The following is a 20,048-nucleotide window of genomic DNA, read 5'->3' on the forward strand; positions in this document are numbered from 1 at the left end:
TGGACTGATCTCTCTCACACACAGCTACCTAGCATGGTAACCTATTTCAATTAGGAAAACTGTTTTGATAGCCCTACCCTGAAGTCTTAACATTTACTCATTGTTTATAAGTGTAAGACAAGTCTGAATTCTAGTTTAGCTAGTTAACGTATTTGTAGACCCTCCCCCCCCCAAGCCTATTTGACCTTCTTGTTTTTGTCAGTTTTATACTCTACACTCAAGATTTCCAGGTAATTGGCAAATGTTCAATTTCTGACAACTTAAGTGGAATAAAAAAAATCTTAGTCACTATACGTTAAACTACATGAGCACTCCATACTAATGCTTTATCCTGAACAAGACTAAACCTGATGGAAAAAGTTTACATTTTTTTATTAGAAACTTTAGATACACTACCTGATTAAGCAGCACATTAACAAATTTAGTCATATGCCACATGCTAATTTGTTGGACGTATAGTATTTAAGGGCAAAATTAAAACTTTTCTTGTTCAAGCTGCTTTTAAGTTTACCTTGCAACATTAGATAAATCCAGGTGTTTCTCAACTTCCAATAACACTTCCCGGAAGAAACGTAGACGTTTTTCTTCAAACTGTTGGCACTGTTCAAATACCTGCTCCATGTTTTCCATATACTGAGGAGTAGCGTTATCCAGCTCTTTCAGTGATTTTTCATACTTTTCTTTGGTCTAAAAAGAGATTAAAACTACTTTTTCCATGTGTTATATTACTAACTGCACAATAGGCATAAAAATACAGATAAATACCGCCCCCGCTTCATGCCACCAAATCCACTGCCGGCTTCTTGACGTCTGGGGATGGGGCCTCACACAGGCTGATTTGCCCTGGGCCCTGCACCCTACTTGTGTTGTCTCCGTCTTTCTGCCCCACATGCTGGATGGATGGTGCTTGGTCTGTCTGTGGGCCATGTCTGGCCATTCATCACGTGAGGCAGGCACAGCAGGGTCTGATTCAGCTGCATCCAGTGTAGCAAGGGGGGATAGCCTGGCTCCAATTCAGCCATATGGGGGTAAGGGACATGGCCCAGCCCCGATCCAGCCACACATGGCTTGGGAATTTGGCAGCAGGGGAGGTAAGGCAGTATTAATTGCCACTGTTCCACCACCACCAAATTTCCTGACTCATGGGGAACCCTGCAGGCTACATGCCATGGCTCTGAAGGCAGGGAGTTGAATACTCCTGACCTAGAGCTATCTAGGTTTAATTTTATTTAGAGTTTGAAGCATTAATTAGAGGTTGTAGCATCAAAAAGGTTAACAGAGCAATGAGAGAAGGGTTACTTAAAAACAAGTTATTCTTCACATGCTAGTCTCATGGATTCCAATTCTGATATATATATGGGTCCAATATGCATGTGAAATTGGATTCTTATGGTTAGCATTACCCCTTAGGGGTGTGCCTGCGTTTTGCATGACCGCCTGCTCCTAACCAAGGCCAACCATCTTTCAATTCAAATATAATAGCCTGTCATTAATAAGAAGTGAAATTACCGTGGCACTACCTATGTACATTATATTACCCCATGGTAAAATGGAAGCTGAACCATAGTAGCTTAACCTTCAATAAAAGAGGTTTACCACCATTATTTAGCTTCCATTTACTTAGGGTAAAGCATGTGTACCTGTTTACCTTCTGCACATCTTGTTTGCTTTTTTCCACTTTATCTTGTAGCTTTTTAAGTTGTTCAGGATTCAGTGCAGGATCTGCTTTGCTATTGGCTTCTCTGGACGTAGCCAATTTCTCCTCTTTGCATGCTGCATGGTATGCTTTCTTTGAAGCTTCCACCTATAAAACACATTCTTGAACCTTTGCATAGCATACATTTTATAAACAGTCAGATACAGGAGTATCTGGGTCTTGTAATCACATTGCAATAAAGCCTATATTATCAGTTTCTTTTGTAAAAATGTTGACATCAGATCTAATGCTATATTCAAACAAATTTAGTTACAAAATGATTTAGCGGACTGAGCTTAAGGAAACTAAATACTAGGGGTGCACTGAAAGATTTTTTTTGGTTGATACTGATGGCAGATTTATTAACCAGCCATATCATCCAACACCAATCCAACTGCCGATATGCAGCCCAGCAGCTTGGATAGCAGTCTCCAGCCAGTAGGTCTGAGAGGGATGGGGCATGGGAGAAGGAAGGGGTGTGTGGGTGGCGGATTGAGGCCCCCATGGTGAAGGATGGAATAGGGCTGAGGCAGGAGCAAGCTCTGCCCAACCAAGGCAGGGCACGGGATGAATTCATGGGCAGCTGTCTGGGGGGCACAGTTCCCTGCACCCTGGGGGGGAGGCATGGGGGGCATGTGTCCCTCCTGTTTGTGGGCGGGCTGCCGACTGTGGCCTCTTCCTGGCAGGAGGGCTGGGCTGGGGCTGTGCTCGAGGTGGGCAGGCAGCAGTGGCACAGGGTGGGGGGCAGGACACACTACTGGGGGGCTACAGCCACTCAAATTCGCCATAGCTACCCCATAGCTTCCCTTCCAGCATCACCACTGCCGGCCCCACTCTCCCTCACCCCGAGCACAGCCCCGGCCCAGTCCCCACTGCCGGGAAGAGCCCGACACAGGCCCCGGCTCTGAACACACAGCAGACAACCTGCCTTCACCCCACACACAAATCTGGGGGGCACATGCACCCCATGCCTCCCCCAGGGGTGCATACTGCAGCAAGAGCTGTCTCCCTCCCAACCCTCCCCACCCCCCATCAAGCTGCCCGCAGCTCCATTCTGTGCCCCACCCCACCCCAGCTGGGCAGTGCCTGTCCTCTCACTGTGAGGGCCTCAATCTACCCCCCCCAATGCCTTCCGCCCACACAGATTTACCGGCTGGATGCTAGTTTCTGCCAGGCTGCATTCCTGGTCACATGCATGGTGCGGCTGAACACATTTATCTGTGACATTATTGACCGTGTTGGCCAAAAAAAAGCTGATTGTAGATCACGTCAAGTTTCCTTTTATCAGTGCCGATACAATATGGACCCACGTATCGATGCACCTCTACTAAATACTGCATTTGTAAGATGGCATTATCCTTCTCTGTTAAACAAGTAACTGTCATTCAATCTAGCTTCAATTTTCCTTCTGAAGGAAAACAATTTAAAAAATGCCTCAAATTCCTGAATGAAATAGTTTGCCCCGTCCAACTCTCTCTTGCATGTTCTTTTAAATAACGAAAATATTAATGTAAAAAAGATCTTTTTCCTTTAAGCACTTTTCCTACATTTAACATCTCGCATGCAGTCATAGATGCTGTTGAAATGTGACAAATAGGTCAATTTCACATTCTCTAGAGCACTGCTGAATTGGCTGACATTAAATGAGAGTGGAGTGGTTAACGGGAGTGGTGATAGGAAAAACAAGAGGCGGCTTCTTCCAAAAGAGAACAAAAAGCAGAGATCTCAATGAGAAAAGGATTTACCTGAGAATGGGCATTAGTCCCCGCCCAATTAAAGCTTTCTATAAAGCATTACTACATTGAAACTCAAGACAGGAAATATGCAGTAGATTGCTGTACCTCTTTTAGCTTTTTTGCCCAGGGTTTCTGAGCCTTCCTAAATCCATCATCTGCTTCTTTGGTTTCCTTAAATCCTCCAATCATTTGCTTATGAAAGGCCTCCTTCTGCCAGTTCTTGATCTTTTCAAAGTCCTCATTCATCAGTGCACTTTTTATGTCTAGATGTAGTTCACTTACTTTTTCAGCTTCTGACATGAATGCACACCAAGCCTTTTCTACTGTTCCATATTGTGGACCTACACAGAACAGAACATCAGTTTCAATTAATACCATCACACTAAACTTTTATTCTTAAAAAGCCATCCAAAGCCATTAAACTTGTACTTGTGGATAATCCATAATCCTGGCTTTGTATTTAACACCTTAAATCAAATAGTATCTTTTGTACTTTAATTAAAAATTCAATTTGGAGATTCTGATAGAAGAGACCTTTTTAATTCAGTCTGATTTCCAGCAAAATGAGCCAAGAACCTCCATCCAGTAATTCCAGCAACAAGCTCAACAACATGCAACTGAACTGTAGCATACATTGTAGTGTTGGGAGGTTTCTAGAGACTCCACTAATATGCTAAGAAACTCTATGCACATTTGTTTTGTGTGGCTAAAGTGGAAACATTCTTTTAAAAATCTGTTTTTCCATTAAAAAAGTAAAGCCTCTCAGAGCTTAAAGTTATGACATTTATTACCTTTTTCCACAAGCTGTTTCCATCTTTTTGCCCATTCGGTAAGCTGCTGAGCATAGCCCTTTTCTATTCTGGCGCGTTCATGAATACAATTCATTAGATCACTGCAGAGCCTGTAACCATCATCAATCCGCTTTACTGTCCGTTTATAATTCCCAACCTAGAGAAAGAAACATATTTAGGAATTCTTACTTGAAAACTTTGGGCCAGAAATAAAAGGCTTACTATTATCAATTAACACAATAAGCTAACATGGGAATCGTACATATTTTAAACCAGCAATAGGATTCACAGGTAAATGTAACTTCAAAAGTACTAGGTTGAATTAAAGTCTCATATTTACCTGAATCCAAAGGAGGGAGGTTTTTTTTTCTTCAAATCAATATTGGGGGCAGGGGGGAAATAAAGCCTCATTTTGGATTCAAATATCACCTGAAACAAGCGGCCGATGCCGTCCCAGCTCTGTGCCTAGGGTGAAGTTAGAGCCAAGCCACCACCTGCCCTGGACTGGCATGGCTTATGCTGCAGGGAAGGGGTCATATAGTAGAGGGAGACACAAGGCAAAATGCACCGTGGGAGGGAAGCATGGCAGAAACTGCTTGGGATTCAGTGGAAGGGTGTGCAGAGAAGGGAAAAGGGTGGAGGAAATCTTGTAACTGGGGTCATTCCCCATCCTCTCCACCGTGGCTTCAGCTCCAGCCCTGGCTCAGGACTGCTGGGTCAGGCCTGCTGCTGGTGGCCCCAAAAGATAAAGTGGGGGGAAGGGGCAAGTGGGGGGGGACAGGCAACTGGGGGAAAGCACAGGTGGGGGGATGCTGGGGTGAGAGGGCAAGGGGTACAGACCTGGGCACTCCCCCCACCTCTCCCCACACATTGCTTTGCCTGCCACAGCAATGGGGGGTAGGCGACAAATGAAAAGATGACCCCCCCATATAATTAGATTCTACATATGGCAAATTATATTATTTTTTAAGTACAAGATACTATTATCTAATTATCAGAGTTGTCCTGGCTTTGGGTAAATATACGTATATGAAAACACAATTGGTAAAAAGTAGGAAAACTGATTTTGAGGAAAAAAATTTCCAGCATGATACGTATGAAAGTGACATCAAATAAATTTCAGCAATACCTCAAAAGGTGTAATTGCATGCTTTCCTTCTGAAAACAGTGTGATCACTTTTGAAATTTACAATAATCTAAGATAATTTCTACCGACTGTCTTGTAATCATTGCTGAGCAAATAGCTCTCAAGGACTGTTACAACATTATAGCCCTACACATGTAATTCTGGTTGTGGTTTAAGTTAATCACCATGTTACATTTTTCTTAACAGCTGCTTTACTGTATTTTGGTTCAATGTCCTAGAAGATAATTATATGATCTAGTTTCCTCTTTTTGCTATTTAACACATAGAAGCATAAGATTTTACTCTGCCACCTGTCACCACAAACATTGCGTGCTTCCCGAGGCTGGTGGGGGGACATGGCAACCATCTGCAGGCGGTGGCAGCAGTGGTGGTGGTGGCGGCGAGTAGGGAGCTTCCACAGGCAGTCACAGCAGTGTCAGTGGTGAGGGTGGGGGGGGGACTGGTGAGCGCTGACTGGTGATCTGCGAACACCTGCAAATGCCGCTGGCAGTGTCAGCAGCAAGGGGGTGGCATGCGGTGACTGCCCACAGGTGCCACTGGCAGCATCAGCAGTGGCCAATCTCAGGGGGTGCACGTGCACCCCCTACAGTTGCCAGTGCCTGTCACTATGGGATTAAGATCCTGTTTTGCAGGAATAAACAGCCCCTTTCTAGATTAAGATTACTACACTTAAGAGGGAATGCAGGGAGAAGCACTGAGAGATTTATGTTAAGACAGTTAAAAGAAACCTCAAAAGGGCAAAGAAATAAAAATTGAAGAATGTAGCACGTAGAAGTCAATCATTTAAAAGGCCAAGAGAAATGGAATATTGGCAGCAGACTGTCACCAGTGAAGCATATTAACAATAAACAACTAAACCAAGCAGATACAATGTACTTTCATTTAGAAAGAACCATGATCAGAGTGTTCTACATTGTAAATGTACATACAACCTGTAAAGAAAAAACTGAAGAAATATTCACAGGCATCCTGAAAGCGAACTAAACATCTGAAAACATTAGGAATACCTTCTCAAGTAATTATTAGTTTGTCTAGTTCTAAAATATTAGAATCAGATATTCGTTTAGGCTCACTAATAATTTAAGAACATTTGTTCAAAATTTTGTAAATACAATAATAATTAGTAAAAAATAAGAATTTAAAGCCATCCACAAACCCATCTGCTTCAGAATACCTTTTTAAAAGTAAATAATTAAACAGTACATTTATACTAAACTAAAAACATTAATTGTCAATGGCTTTGTTCCTATATTGGTATGGCAAAAGGCCCAAAATGATGAGATTACTTGCTGAAGTTGCCTGAAGTCAGAGCTGTCAAGCTTAACAGTGACATTTTTAAGACAATGCCCTTACAGTACTCAGCTCAACGGTCTTTAGTTAACAGGCTATACCCATTTCAGCAAATCAAAGAAAGTCAGGTGGTATCTAACACAAGAACATGATCTGTCTACAAAGGTGACTTGTCTCAACTTTGTCAAATAACAATATATACACAAATTGTTAAGTAACTGAATGGTGCTGGTAACTTGTAACACCAACTAAGGTAACAATCTTAAGAAAAATGCTGAAAGTACCCACCCCAAACACCTTTACCCCGGAAAACAAAATAATTATCAGCATAAGAATGTTTTCCCTTATTCAGTGAAAACTCTCCAGACTGGGTTACAGAAAGGACAGCATATTTTCTCAAAATAATCCCAGCTCTAACTCTATAACTAGGTTGTCCAAACAGGTTATGCTAACTTCCACAACTGCTAGGATCCTATTTAAATAAACAACAGTTTCTCTCTCTACCTGTCCAGAGATTTTTTTTTTTGGTCATACAAAGTTAAAGTTGTTATATAAGAAAATATTCTAAGATTTCCATTAATATATTAGCATTTAAAATGCTAAAACCCTCTGGAAATTGGATTCCTCAAGGAACAGGCTGCCTGTTCAAATTCTACCCATGCTGGTAATGGTTTGCTATCACTTATTTTAATCAGCTGCTCAATCTTGTGAAACAAGTTTACCTGTTATGGTCCAATTCTTACTGGAGACACAAACTTGAGTTCAGAAAACTAATGTCACAACCAGAACTTCTACTGGCCCATAACTGCACACGCACTGGAACTAAATTTTATTCCTACAGACTGCTTCCTTTTCCACAGATACACTGAATTACATTGGCACTACAGTATGGAAAGCTTGCCTTGGACTTGTATTAAATAGGCAGTTCTCCAGAGCGGTAAATCTGGTACTTGTTACCAGATCTACACTGTACCAGGGAGCAGACGAGGGGAAAACCCCAGGGAGCCCGGGAGGAACTCGGAACAGGAATGGCATGGGAAAGAAAGCAAAAGAAAAGAAAAACAAATAGAAGGGTTCTTACCTTCAGAGAGCAGCGCAGCGAAACCGGAAGTGGCAGCGGGACCCAAGCAGCTTGTTAGCCATGTTTCTATAAAATTATGGCCAGCTGATAGCCACAGCTGCACGAGTTGGTCAGGGGATTTAAAAGCAGCTGAGTGCAGCCCCAAGAGGAGAAAAGGAGGAGGAGCACGGGTGAGGGAAGCATTCTCTGAGTCCCCTCGGAGCAAAGGAGCATGGGGGCTTGCAGCCGGCAGCCCCAGTGGAGAGAGTGAGACCCCGCAAGAGGAGGAGATCACCGCCAGCGGAAAGGCAGGAGGCGAGGAAGTAAGGCCGAGGTGCAGAGGCCGAGGAGGGTTGGAGAACCCTGAGACCTGGAGGAGCCCTCAGAGGATAAGAGGCGGCGGCAAGCTCCAGATCACCAGAACAGGTGGGACCGCAGAGGGCACGGACAGCCCCAAAGAACAGCGGTAGCGGAGACGTGCCGAGGGGACCCACCAAGAACACAGTAGGCTTACCCCAGACTAAGGTTAGGCTGGTTGAGGCCGGAGAGACAGCAACTGGGGCCAAAAGAGCGGGCGGTAGGAGCAGACATAGAAGGGGCAAAGTGCAGCCCTTATTATCTGGTGTTTGCTGCCAGCGATTTATTTTGTGTTTTGTTTGGTTACCCACTGTTGGAGGGGAGGCGGAGTATGTAGCATTGACAGGGTGCAGCTAGGGTCAGAGCAGGTGGCCGGTAGGAGGGGAGTATTTAGCTGAATTCCTGAAGCCAACTGGGAAGAGGGGCTCAAGCTCAACCATCAGAGGGACTGGGCCAAAGACCATCAAGGTGTGGTGTAAGGGCGAGGTAGAGGGGAGGAGGAGCCTCGCAAAAGACCAATGTCCCATGGTCCCTGGAACGAAGAGCACCGATAGTCAATCCCCACCACTGTGATAAGATCAAAGTCGTGGCAGGGGAGATTGGGGAGAGATGATTCGGGTCGCCAACGTCAACTCGCTGAGATCACAGGGACAGAAGGGCGGACGACTTCAAACATCCGGGGACGCAGAGCACGTGACCAGATGTTCAAAACCAGGCAGGTACATACACTAATAATTAAAAAAATTAAAAAATGCTGACATCTATAAGCTTCAAACTGTTCCATTTCACAGATCACGTGGACTCCACATTCCTGTTTATGCTACACTAAGTGTTAGGATTTTAGAAATATCTAATACTCCTCTATATCCAGCTTCAGTATGCACAGAATTTTATGTCCCTGACAGTGTGCACATCAAACTGCTTCAAATGCACTGCTGTTTAATAAGTATATGAAACACAGACTAGTTTCTCCCCTGAAGGTTATCTTGTTCAGGAAAGGGTTGACCTTAAAATGTTTTTTGATGTAGCGTTTTGCCCTGCAAAAATAAAATTCCATCTTCAGTTAAACCATTTTCCAAGGATTTTTGCAACTACATTTAGGACAGCTCAGCAACCGTATCATTAATACCCCCAAACAGGAAACAAGAGCCTATAACAAGATAGTTCTACTACAACAGTTATAAAAGTATAGTAAAATGTGTTCAGAAGGAGCAATTCTGAACCTGCCACAAGCCCTGAAAAGTCTCTCAAGTTAATCTTAAGTGCTGTAGTTTCACAGTGGATCTGCAGCAAGTTCAGTATTGCCCACCCCACCATGCCAAAAATCATGAGACAAACGCTTATTAAAAAAAAAAAGATTGGTACGTAAATCATTAAATGTTATTTTTGAAGTGTGCGTGTGTGTGGGGTGGGGGGGTTACAGCCTGAGGAGGGAGGGTCCCTGTACATCCTGGCAGGATGTGGGGTACTGTGGGCCAAGAGTGAGAAGCAGCAGCAGGGCTGGCTGGGCTGTGGCTTGGGAATGAGGAGCAGACACACACACACACAGCACCCAGCTGGTAAGTTGAGGGGAAGCGTCAGGGAGTAGAGGGAAGGGAGATTGAGGGCCCCACAGTGAGGGAGGGAGTGGAGCAGGAGCTGGGGTGAATGGGGCCCTGGGGCCAGGGCAGGTTGTCCACGGGTGCAGGGGGGAGGAGAGGGGAAGGGGGTAGCTCCCTGCAACAGTAGCACATACCCCCAGGGGAGGCACGGCAGGCACATGCCTCCCATGGGGCAGAGCCAGGCTGCCCACTGCAGACTTAGGGCTCTGCACCCTGCTGCCTTTGCCCTGGGAGCTCAGCAGCAAGATGCCAGTGTGCTTCCTGCTGCTGGGTGGGCAGGGGATGCACCACACAGCCAGTGTACCCCATGTCCCCTGCCCACTCAAGTGGGCAGCAATGGCGTTGCATGGCTGAGCTCCCAGGGCAAAGGCAGCAAGGCGCAGAGCCCACAGTGGACAGCCTGCCTCTGCCCTGTGTGTAGCATATACACCTCATGCCTCCCTCAGGGGTGCATGCTGCTGTAGAGAGCCATACCGCGCCCCCCCCCGCCTCTAGATGACCTGCCTTGGCCCCATGGGGCCCCATTCACCCCAGCCCTTGCTCCTGTCCCACTCCCTCCCTCACCATGGAGCCCTCGAGCTCCCCTTCCTCTCCACAGACTTACCAGCTGGGAAAATCTGAAGATCTGAGGGTTTAGTTGGGAGAACATGAGTTGGAGTTATTTTGACTTGGAAATCCCAAGTCTTGCAATGGTTTCATGACAGTTAGCATTACTTCAAGTCCCACCCCCTTTTGTTCCTTGAGTGATTTTTCTGTTGATGCCAACTGGTGTGTTTTCAAATTAGGGATGTGAAAGGTTAAATGTTTACACAGAAGCAGCAAGGAGGAGGGGTGTGTGTGGGGGGGGAGCCAAGGGCGGAATAGTACCCATAGCTTATGAGGTTAAAGAGCAAGAGAGCAGGCAGCATAATGACTTATCAATTAAGCTCATTCACAGGTGAGAAGAAGCCAGCTAGACAGAGATAACAGGCTACTTAGTTTAAACCTGTGCCCAACCAGAGTTGCCTGCTTCCTCCCTCTCAGTGTACCAGTGTCTGCAGCAGGCTGTGAAAGTACCTTGCTTGCTGCTGCTACCTTCACTGGGCTGTGTTGTTTGGCCCCGCTTGCTGATGCCCCCTTCCCCTCTGTCAAAGGCCCTGGGGAGTGGCTCCCAGCAGCAGCTGTGTCCAAGCAAGGTCTGTGCATGGCTCCCTGCACTGTTCTGGGTAATCAGCTGCAGATCCTCCTCATAATTAGCTTCCCAATGGTCAGCTTGCAGTAGGAAGATCTTGGCTACACACTGACTTTATGGAAATGGGAGACTCCTCCCTAGCTTGCTCCTGCAGCCATATGAGTGAGGACAAGTGAAACTCAGGGGCATCCTAACCCCAAGCCTCGAAGCTTGGGTTTTCATGTAGGATGCCTGCCCAAAGGATTTGGAAGCATGTGAAGCCCCAGGCTGGGGTGGAGAATACTTGCCAGTGGCAAGGCCACATATGATTTTTTATTGATTTAAATGGATTTGGACCTGATCCGGCTAAATCTCACCAGGGACATGAAAAAATTTCCATAACAAAACAAACAAAAAAGTAGCTACAGACCCTTCACCATTGTAGGGAGGGAAAGGTACCAGTCTGGGGCTTCCCCCTACCCTCCACCAGGATTAGGCATGTTATTGGTTAGCCATTTAATCAATATAATTAGAGGAGGCTAAACAGATATTTTAAAAAACAATATTTACATCCCCACTTCAAATCTGAACAGACACAGGGATATTCCCATTACACCTCTCCATTGTGCTTAGGGCAGCTAGGAAAGAGTAGCTGAGCTAGAAATAACAGCAGAATAATTTACTGAAGTTAGCATTCAGATGCTTAATTTTACTTGAAGAAGTGAACCACTGAAACTTAAGCAGGGTTGAGTTTAACAAGTTTGGTAGGAATCTGCTCTTTGTTTTCATTTAGCTGAAATGAATATATAGTTCCAAGCAATGTTCCCTCTAAGGAGTAGCATCTGTGAGCGTGCCGCTTCAGTCCTGCCTCCCACTTTTGGCAGTCTGCTGGTAAGTGTCCCAAAGTAAGTGTCCAGGTGGAGGTTTGGCCACCAGATGAAGGTAAGCTCCTCACTCCTTGTGTAGGGCAGACAGTGGCTCCTCCCCAAGGCGAGATAAGGACAAGGATAGGGAACTGTTCTGCTCCCCCACATTGCCTCAGGGAGTCAGGGCTGGGGAGTGGAGCAGTTCCTCAGAGTCAGCAGAGCTTGCAGAGCAGTTCCCCAGAGCCTGCACCAGCCCCCAGCCCCACCTTGGTAACTGCTCCACGGGCACTGCTGGTTCCAGGGAACTGCTCCACACTCCAGCCCTGACACCATGTGCCTCCTCGCTCCCTGAGGTGATGCAGGGGAGTGCGGCAGTTCCCTGGAGCCGGCAGAGCCCACACCGGCCCCCATCCCCACCTCAGGGAGGAGCCACTGCCCGCCCTGCGTGAGCAGTGACAAGCTTACCTTCAGTATGTGTCCCAAGCCGGCCCCAGTGCTTCTGCCACACTCTGCACCCAGCTCCTCTCCGGGCAGGTGCGTGGCCTTAAAAAGTTTGTGTGCAGCAAGATTTTTACTTGTGTGTGGCCACACATGCCCACACCTTAGAGGGAACACTGGTTCCAAGAATCATTTTTTCCTTCAAAACGAGTGGTCAGAAAATTGATTCTGTGACAAATGAACAGAGACAATACTATGTAGTTACAGTGCTGGCAGGGTTCCTGACATTTAAACTAAATCTTCTCTACTACAGTTTAAACCCATTGCCTCATGACCTGCTCTCTGTGACAAGGAGTGCAGTTGTTTTCCCTCTTCCTTGCATCAGCCTTTCAAGCATTTGAAAACCACTGTCATGTCCTCTGCTCAATACTCTTTTTCTCCAAAAGAAAACATGCCTAGTCCTCTAAACCTTTCCTTGTGCAGTCTGCATTTTAACCCCTTTATTATCTCAGTCACTCACCTCTGGATTATGTCCAGCTTTTTTTTACATCATACATAAAATGCAGAACTCAGAGCGTTCTAAGTCCTAACCATACTAAGATAAGTCCTGAGCAATACCTAACAGAATAGTACTATTGTTTCCAGTATCATGTAGAAAATTCTTGTGTTAATGTAACTAAAACCTACATCTGGGTTTTCCCGTGACTGCATCATGCTTCTGACTCATGTTACATTTGAGATTCAACGTAACCCCAGATCCTTTGGCAGTTCTGCAGCCTAGCTCAATGCTCTCAACCTTTTCAGAGTCAGGGTACCCCTCCACCACTTTACTTATTTTTAAATGTGGCAACAGCCATGGTTTAGAACCACTATTGTTCTCAACTTACCTCAGTGAGATTCTCAACAGAGTGCTGCTGCTGGCAGTAAAAACCGTCCTGAACAGCAGGTGCACAGCCAGCCTGGGAAGGGTTGCAGCATATGCACACTCTCCGGCCATGCTTCTCAGTTCGACAATGCACAGCCACTGCTTCTGGGAGTAGGATGGAAGGGGACAGAGGCCAGACCAGGAAGAACTATAGCACAAGTCAATTCTTTTGCCTCCTTTGGGGTCACTGGGAAGCCCTACTGCAGGAGGAATGCATGCATACTGCAGCCCTGGACAGAGCAGTTTCATCTGGCTGCTTCCCCATTGTGGTCTTACAGCATCCCAGCTGAGAACCACTGGCCTAGCCAATTATCTCCCATTCTATATCTGTAAGTTTTTTCTTCCCTAGGTATAGCATCTTACATTTGGTGTTGAAAACCTGGACTCTAGCAAATAAAATTAAGTTTAACCATTTATCCAGGTACTGTGCAATATAAACTGGTCATGAACGAAACCGTCACTCTGAATCAGATACTGACCGTTACCTGAGAATAAGCTGTCAGAAAACTCATATTGAATAGATGTTTCCTTGACTTTCCTGAGAAAGCTTGCAAAAATGTTTTGTTTTGTTGATTGAAAAGTTTGCCAGCCATTCTTATGCAAGTAGCTGCCCAATCCTTCTTGGACTCCTACTTGTAACTATCTTATAGTTTTTAGCAAAGACTTTATATTATTTTTCCTTTTCTGTATAACTGCCGCGCGGCACTCTCACATTTATGTAACCTTGAAGTCGACTGTTAATCAAAATGAACGCTTTGTACTTTTCTCCACTGGCATTAAGCTACACATGTGCATTCTGTAAATTTCATTTCTTATCTAGAAGTGTCATTTCTGCAGAAATGAAACTTATGTAGAAAGTCTGCCTAGCAATAATTATGTAAAAGAAAATTATCCTATCTAGTTAGTGTCATAGAGGCAGTCCAAAAAACATCTATAAAAGAGGCAAAAAAGCAGGAAGCAGCAGAGATGACAACTGGAAAACTCTGTGGGCCTGATCACCCCGCAGACCGGTTCTCAGCCTCCCTGCCTGGGCGTATCCCAGCGAAGATAAAGGCCTCAAAAATCCGACAACTGACAACGATTCACCGTGTTACAGTATTGCTTTGTATTTCCCATCCATGAGCCGTTGACCAGTTCTGGGACTTAAGGAGCCGGCAGCCGCACCTAGCTTTGGACTAGCTCCACTGTTGGAACGCAAGGGCTGGCTCTGGAACCTCATGAACCAACGGACACCCTATAGACTATCCCATTCATGAGCTGTTGACCAGTTCTGGGACTACGGAGTCGGCACCTGCTGGCTCTGGAACCCCGTGAACCAACAGACCCCTTTAGTATCCAGCATACTGTAACTGAAGAAACATCGGAGACTCCACTTCTCGACTGCCTCTCATCGTAGCTTAGACAGCATACCTACGCTCGCTATACTTGTATTTACTGCAACTTCGTTCCAACCGGCCTCCCCTCTTATTCGTAAGAGGGTGAGGCCAGGTGAGTGAATAAATCTTTTTATTTTACTCTATATCTACTCTGTAACAACTTTTACTACTAACATTCCATCTCAATGAGCCGTTGACCAGTTCTGGGACTTAAGGAGCCGGCAGCCGCACCTAGCTTTGAACTAGCTCCACTGTTGAAACGCAAGGGCTGGCTCTAGAACCTCGTAAACCAACGGACACCCTATAGATTAAGAGACACTAACTACTTACTTTAAGTCATCTACTTGTGCCAACTCGGCGAACCTCGAGGGCGGCTAAGAGCTACCTCAATTCCGCCCCACAAGCCGCGCGCTTGTACAACTCCGCAAAGCCCGCGGCTCCCCTAAGCGGTGCTGGAGCCGCTAGCCCGGCATTTTGCCACACTACTAAGCTTTCAACCTCAAATGACCTCATCGCAGTTAGTTCCTCAGTTTAATTATCCAACATGTAAAGTATTGGTTAGTTTTAAATGTTTTGTCTATTAATTTCTTTGATTGACTTGTTTTTGTATTTAAAGACAAAAGATAAACTTGATTGGTTAACTAGTCTCACTAATTTCCAACAAAGAATGAAATTAAAAAAAAAAAAGATACTGTACAACTAAGACATTTTCTTAACAAGATCTAATAGACTGCAGACTAATTGTTGGAAAATATACCATTCAATAATGTCCTATACAATAAATTGCAAGTTAAAATAATTTTCACTGATAGAGGAAGGATACAATAACATAATACAATAGTTTGCGCATTTACAATCCTCTGAATACACACTTGTAGTTTGAAATTAATGACTGTATTTATATCATGGAACCACAGTCCAATAATAGCTCCGTTAGCTAAAGTTATAAGCAGACTTCCACTATGGTTCTACATGTCTAAAACATTTTCTGACAAACATTTTATATTTGAAATTTGGGATTCTCAGTGGAACTGAAAACCACTTTGGTTCTGAGGGTGTTTTTGTCATTACCATTTTTCAGAACTCCAAGGATGAATTTCAGGAAGTATGTCCTTTTAAAACCCTATATTTAACAGATAATTCTATGCACATCACACACACAGGCTAGTTTATTAAAATCTTAACAACAAACAAGCCCATCATTAACCATTATTATGCTTTCCTCCACCATACACGCTGACATCAGCAGTATTCTCTGAAGACACCAAATGAAGCGTGTACGTGGAACCGGACACTTAATAGCACAAGGTATTTAATCTAAGTCAGGTATCCTTAAGAGATTCCCAAGGACTGCCAAGAACCACAGAAAACAAACTGCTAACATTAGAAATCTTCACTAAACTTAAAATTTTTGTCTGCTTGCTAAAAAACAGGTTATAGGTTTTTTGGGGTGCATACTATTATTTTTTAAGTCCTTATTTCTAAAAATCCTATCCTTGATACCTGGTTTCATTTTTTAAGAATTCCTTCAACTGCAATTGGAGAGATGAGAGATTTTATTGCTGTAAGCATTCACAGCAAGGTTGTTTTCGCGCTGAGAACTGACAAATTCCACTATCTGTAGCAGCTGGCCAAGATAAATTGACAAGTAGGTATGTTTTCAACAGTCAGAGTTATACCCACACAGTCACGAACGCCCAAAATTTTTTACTTTTTTTTGTTTGTTTTCTGAATAGGCACTCTCTGTATGTATATGGAAATAAACATTTTACTAGTCGCCCATTTTTTCTCGCTCCCAACTCTGCAGGGTCAGTTGTTTTCACCCGAGCGATGAGGAGTCAACTAAGATATGTAACTAGTCATCTCCACTGGAGATCTCATAAATTAAAAGCTAGAGAAGCTCTTCACCATTTCAGAAATGAATCTAAAATAGCATCAAGAGAGAATGCACTGCTAACTTATCCTGTGTGTTTAAGTACAGCAGTTAAGTAAATGAATATTTTTTGTATCTTTCTTTATATTTGAGCTTTATGTTTTACTGATGGGTTTAAGCAGCCGTTGCTTTACTATCAAATACATTTCAATGTTACCTTATGTAAAAGTATCTGTGGCTAGTGGCCGATATAAAATGCAACAAATACTATAACTCCATTTGTACCAGAGGAATGGCTACTGGTGAACTACAGGATGTTCTAGCAGGACATCCATACAAAATGTTCCTGAAAAGATAACCTCCCTGGCTACTTGCTTTGCCCACACTACCCCTTCTTGTACTCCATCATCAGCTCCTCCTTTCCAAACAACGTTCATCTTTGCTTTTAAGAATTTTCACTCTATCCCAGCTACTACAATGACCATAGATGCTCTGCAGATGTCAACCCTCAGACCTCTACCCCTGCCTTGCCAAGAACAGCCTTCAACTGCCAATTTATTACAGCAGACTCATCTGCTGCCTCTCATTCATGGAGGGAGCTCCCAGCAAAGCTACTGAGCCTCATTCCTTTAGACTTCTCCCAGTGGCAATTCCCACAAAAATTCCTCACAAGTTGAGGAACTATGCTGTGACTACCTATTTTCCTGTGACCAGGAAAATCATTGTTTTCTCATGTTTCCCCATCTGTTTTGTTCAACCACCACCACGTATATTATACCTGCTCTCAATCCCAAATATCTTACAATCTTTTTCTTATGTACTCGTACAGCATCTTGTACCACAAATGCAATGAAATATTATTTTTATCTAGTATTAGCAGAATAGGAAAAAGGGAGCATAGAATGTTAAAAACCACTAAGTTCTTTTTGTGAGATGAGTGGAAAGGCAAATACTGCCATCACAAAATTCTTGCATTTCACTTGTTAGCATGCGAGACAGGGACAGAGTTTTAACTATCATAGCCCCAGGCAACAGATCCAGCTGTACTGCATGAACTGCCAACATCAGCAACCCTGCAGAAACTGCCAAACGTAAATGCAAACCATGAACTGTTTATAAAGTGAGATCTGACATGAAGAAACACTTTCTTCTGGTATTCCTAATTTGGTTTGGCAGTCTTATTCATACAAGGTGATCTTTGTGAAATGAGTCCAGTTCACAGTGAAAAGGTTTCTCTCAGAAGCTACCACTATAACAACTGATGCACTCTATTGACAGACATTTAGAGGCCAGGAAGAAAAAAAAAAGAAACATGGGTCTTGACAGGTAGCTTGAAGTCCTACCTCAGGGGTACCTGATGGGCTTCCATCACTGCTGAAGCCTTTTAAACATTTCATCTGGTCTTCATTTTTAAAGGTCACTAAGTAACAATACTTCATTCTCTCCCTGGTAAAAACTTCATAGCTTTTGAATAATGCTACTAAAATAATGCTATATTTAGGACATATTTTGAAACACTGTGCCAGCTGTTCCCTGTTCTTAGAGCTGCAATAGGCCTTTCCCACTAATCCTCTCCGATTTCAACATACTGTGGCCTTTCAAACACCATGTGACAGCAGGTCAAGGAATGATAGGTACTAGATAAGATTCATGAATTCAAATACAAAATATTTGTACAAAGTGGTCAGACCTGTGTTATGCTTTAAGACAGAGCCCAGACAGGTGTGACCTGACAAAACATGATGTTCTGGCTACTGGCCATGAGCTTGGGTTCTATCCTTTAAAATAATTTTTTTGGCAAATCTGGTAACCATAAGGACACACTGGAAATACTGTATAGCATGATTTGACTAATCATAATGTTGACCAATTCATGTTGTGCTAAATTACAACCTAAGAGTTGTGACACTACTTTGTGAGGTTTTTTTGGTTTTTTTTTTTAACCACAATGTTCTAATAATGTTAGAATAAATATGCAAACTCTTTTCCACCCAAACAAAACACTATGTTAAAGTTATGCCATGGGTGGGTGAAATCCTGTTGAAGTCAGGAGGCGTACCAACAGCCTCTGATTGAAAATGTAAGAGTATTAAGCTTCCTTGGGGAATTAGAAAACAAAAACAATAAACAGCTGCTACCCAAAAACATAGTTTAAATGCAAAAGCCAGTCAAGAAAGATTGTTTAAACACGAGGCTTTCTCTGGGGACCAAATGCAAACAAACAGGATTAGATACTATTTTGATGGAGTTGTGTAAGCAAAAGCAATCAGCACAGAATTACAGTGCATCTGTTTTGATAGTCTTCTAGGAGAAACTATTAACTGGTCTAGCTATGTGTTCCTTTGATATTTTACTCCAAATTAGTAAGAACTCGGCATTTACATCTGATCTCTCAGACTGTGGAGCAAAATTTTAAGTCATCATCAGTCAGTAGGTCTGGAAGTATCAGCTGCCCGATGCAAGAGTGCATCTCATAAAGACATCATAAAACAAGCCATCAGAAAGCAAAGGACCCTACTGGTTATAGAGATTTTAAAATGTTTTCATCCTCCAATTTTTCTCTCTGCTTTGGCAAAGCTTGAAAACACAAGCACCAATCACACAACAACTCTTCGCATCACTTCGCGCAGTCTACCCCAAACAGCAAGCTTACCTTTAAGTATCTCTAAAAATGTCATGATTAGTGTTCATTAAGCTTGCTCTAACATCTGCTTCTTTCTTGCGCACAAAATTTTAAAATCTTTCCAACATACTAATTTCTACTTTACGAAAATTCAATAAGAATCTCTTTTTAGACAACAGTGACAGTTGTCTAAGCCATGATTATCTCTACTGTCTAAGTCTACAAACTACCCCAAAACTTTTATCAGTTTTTTTTTTAACCTATAAAAAGGAAAACATAGTTTGGTTTGCTAACAGGGTAAGATTTAAAAATTCAATCTTTGAATCCCATATACCACCAAAATGGAATGGGGTTTGCCAATTTGCCTCAGCATTTTTAACTCAACTTGACAGAACTGGGCCAAAATCTAAAGAGGTAATTTCTATTCTGAAGGCTGTTTGAAGCTCCAGATAATCACACATTTTATTTAGACGGTTAGGTTACTCTTTTTAGCTGCCAGTAATTCTGCATGTGCAGAGACATAAGACTAATTCAAAGAAAAAGTCAGCAGTGCAAACAAACACAGTATTTAGTAATAAAATACTCCAGTTACCTCCCAAAAGCTATCACTGGAAACCTCTACTCCAACGGAATCATCATATGATCCAGACATTTCTGTATAGGAAGAGCCTGAAGGCAGTCAGTGTTCTGTTGTCAATACTAGATCCTCAAAATCTGCAGAAGGACAAAAAAAACACAAAAAAACCCAACACAAATTATGAAAATGTTGTTCATCAGAATCCAACACCAAAGCAAGGCTGAGAGATACTTATTTTCTTAAAAAATGAGCTAATATTCTTATATGCAAGAGTGCCAAACAAAGTACATAACTGCACAATTATAACAGTAAGGTATCCTTACTAAATAAGCACCTTTTACCATAAGTTCATAAAACAACAACACTTGAATAGACCCTACCTTATACAGTCTAGAAAGCTGTTAAGCAATCTTATGTGCCAAATTTCAATAGCAGTTTAATCTGTTATGCCATATCATCTCCTGATATACAAAACCAGTACAAAGAATTAACCTTTAAAAGTGACAATGAAGGTAACACTGATCAATCTAGTGGTTATAAGC

At 43.3% G+C, this 20,048-nt stretch overlaps 1 protein-coding gene across 4 annotated transcripts in view; it reads right to left on the reverse strand.

Moving 5' to 3' along the window:
* Positions 1-20,048, reverse strand: part of PACSIN2 (protein kinase C and casein kinase substrate in neurons 2) — a 99,793-nt gene that overhangs the window by 25,643 nt on the left and 54,102 nt on the right. For all 4 annotated transcript variants that reach the window (XM_090043725.1, XM_090043722.1, XM_090043723.1 and 1 more), the window contains 5 exons: positions 19,522-19,643; positions 4,224-4,380; positions 3,538-3,773; positions 1,649-1,804; positions 512-687 (listed from right to left, as the gene is read on the reverse strand). In XM_090043725.1, the coding sequence (XP_089899851.1) occupies positions 512-687; positions 1,649-1,804; positions 3,538-3,773; positions 4,224-4,380; positions 19,522-19,581 (785 nt within the window). In that variant the 5' untranslated portion in view covers positions 19,582-19,643. The remainder of the gene's footprint in view (positions 1-511; positions 688-1,648; positions 1,805-3,537; positions 3,774-4,223; positions 4,381-19,521; positions 19,644-20,048) is intronic.

This window comes from Crocodylus siamensis, chromosome 4, assembly GCF_052110815.1.
Source record: "Crocodylus siamensis isolate JL-2025a chromosome 4, ASM5211081v1, whole genome shotgun sequence".
Lineage (NCBI taxonomy): Eukaryota > Metazoa > Chordata > Crocodylia > Crocodylidae > Crocodylus > Crocodylus siamensis.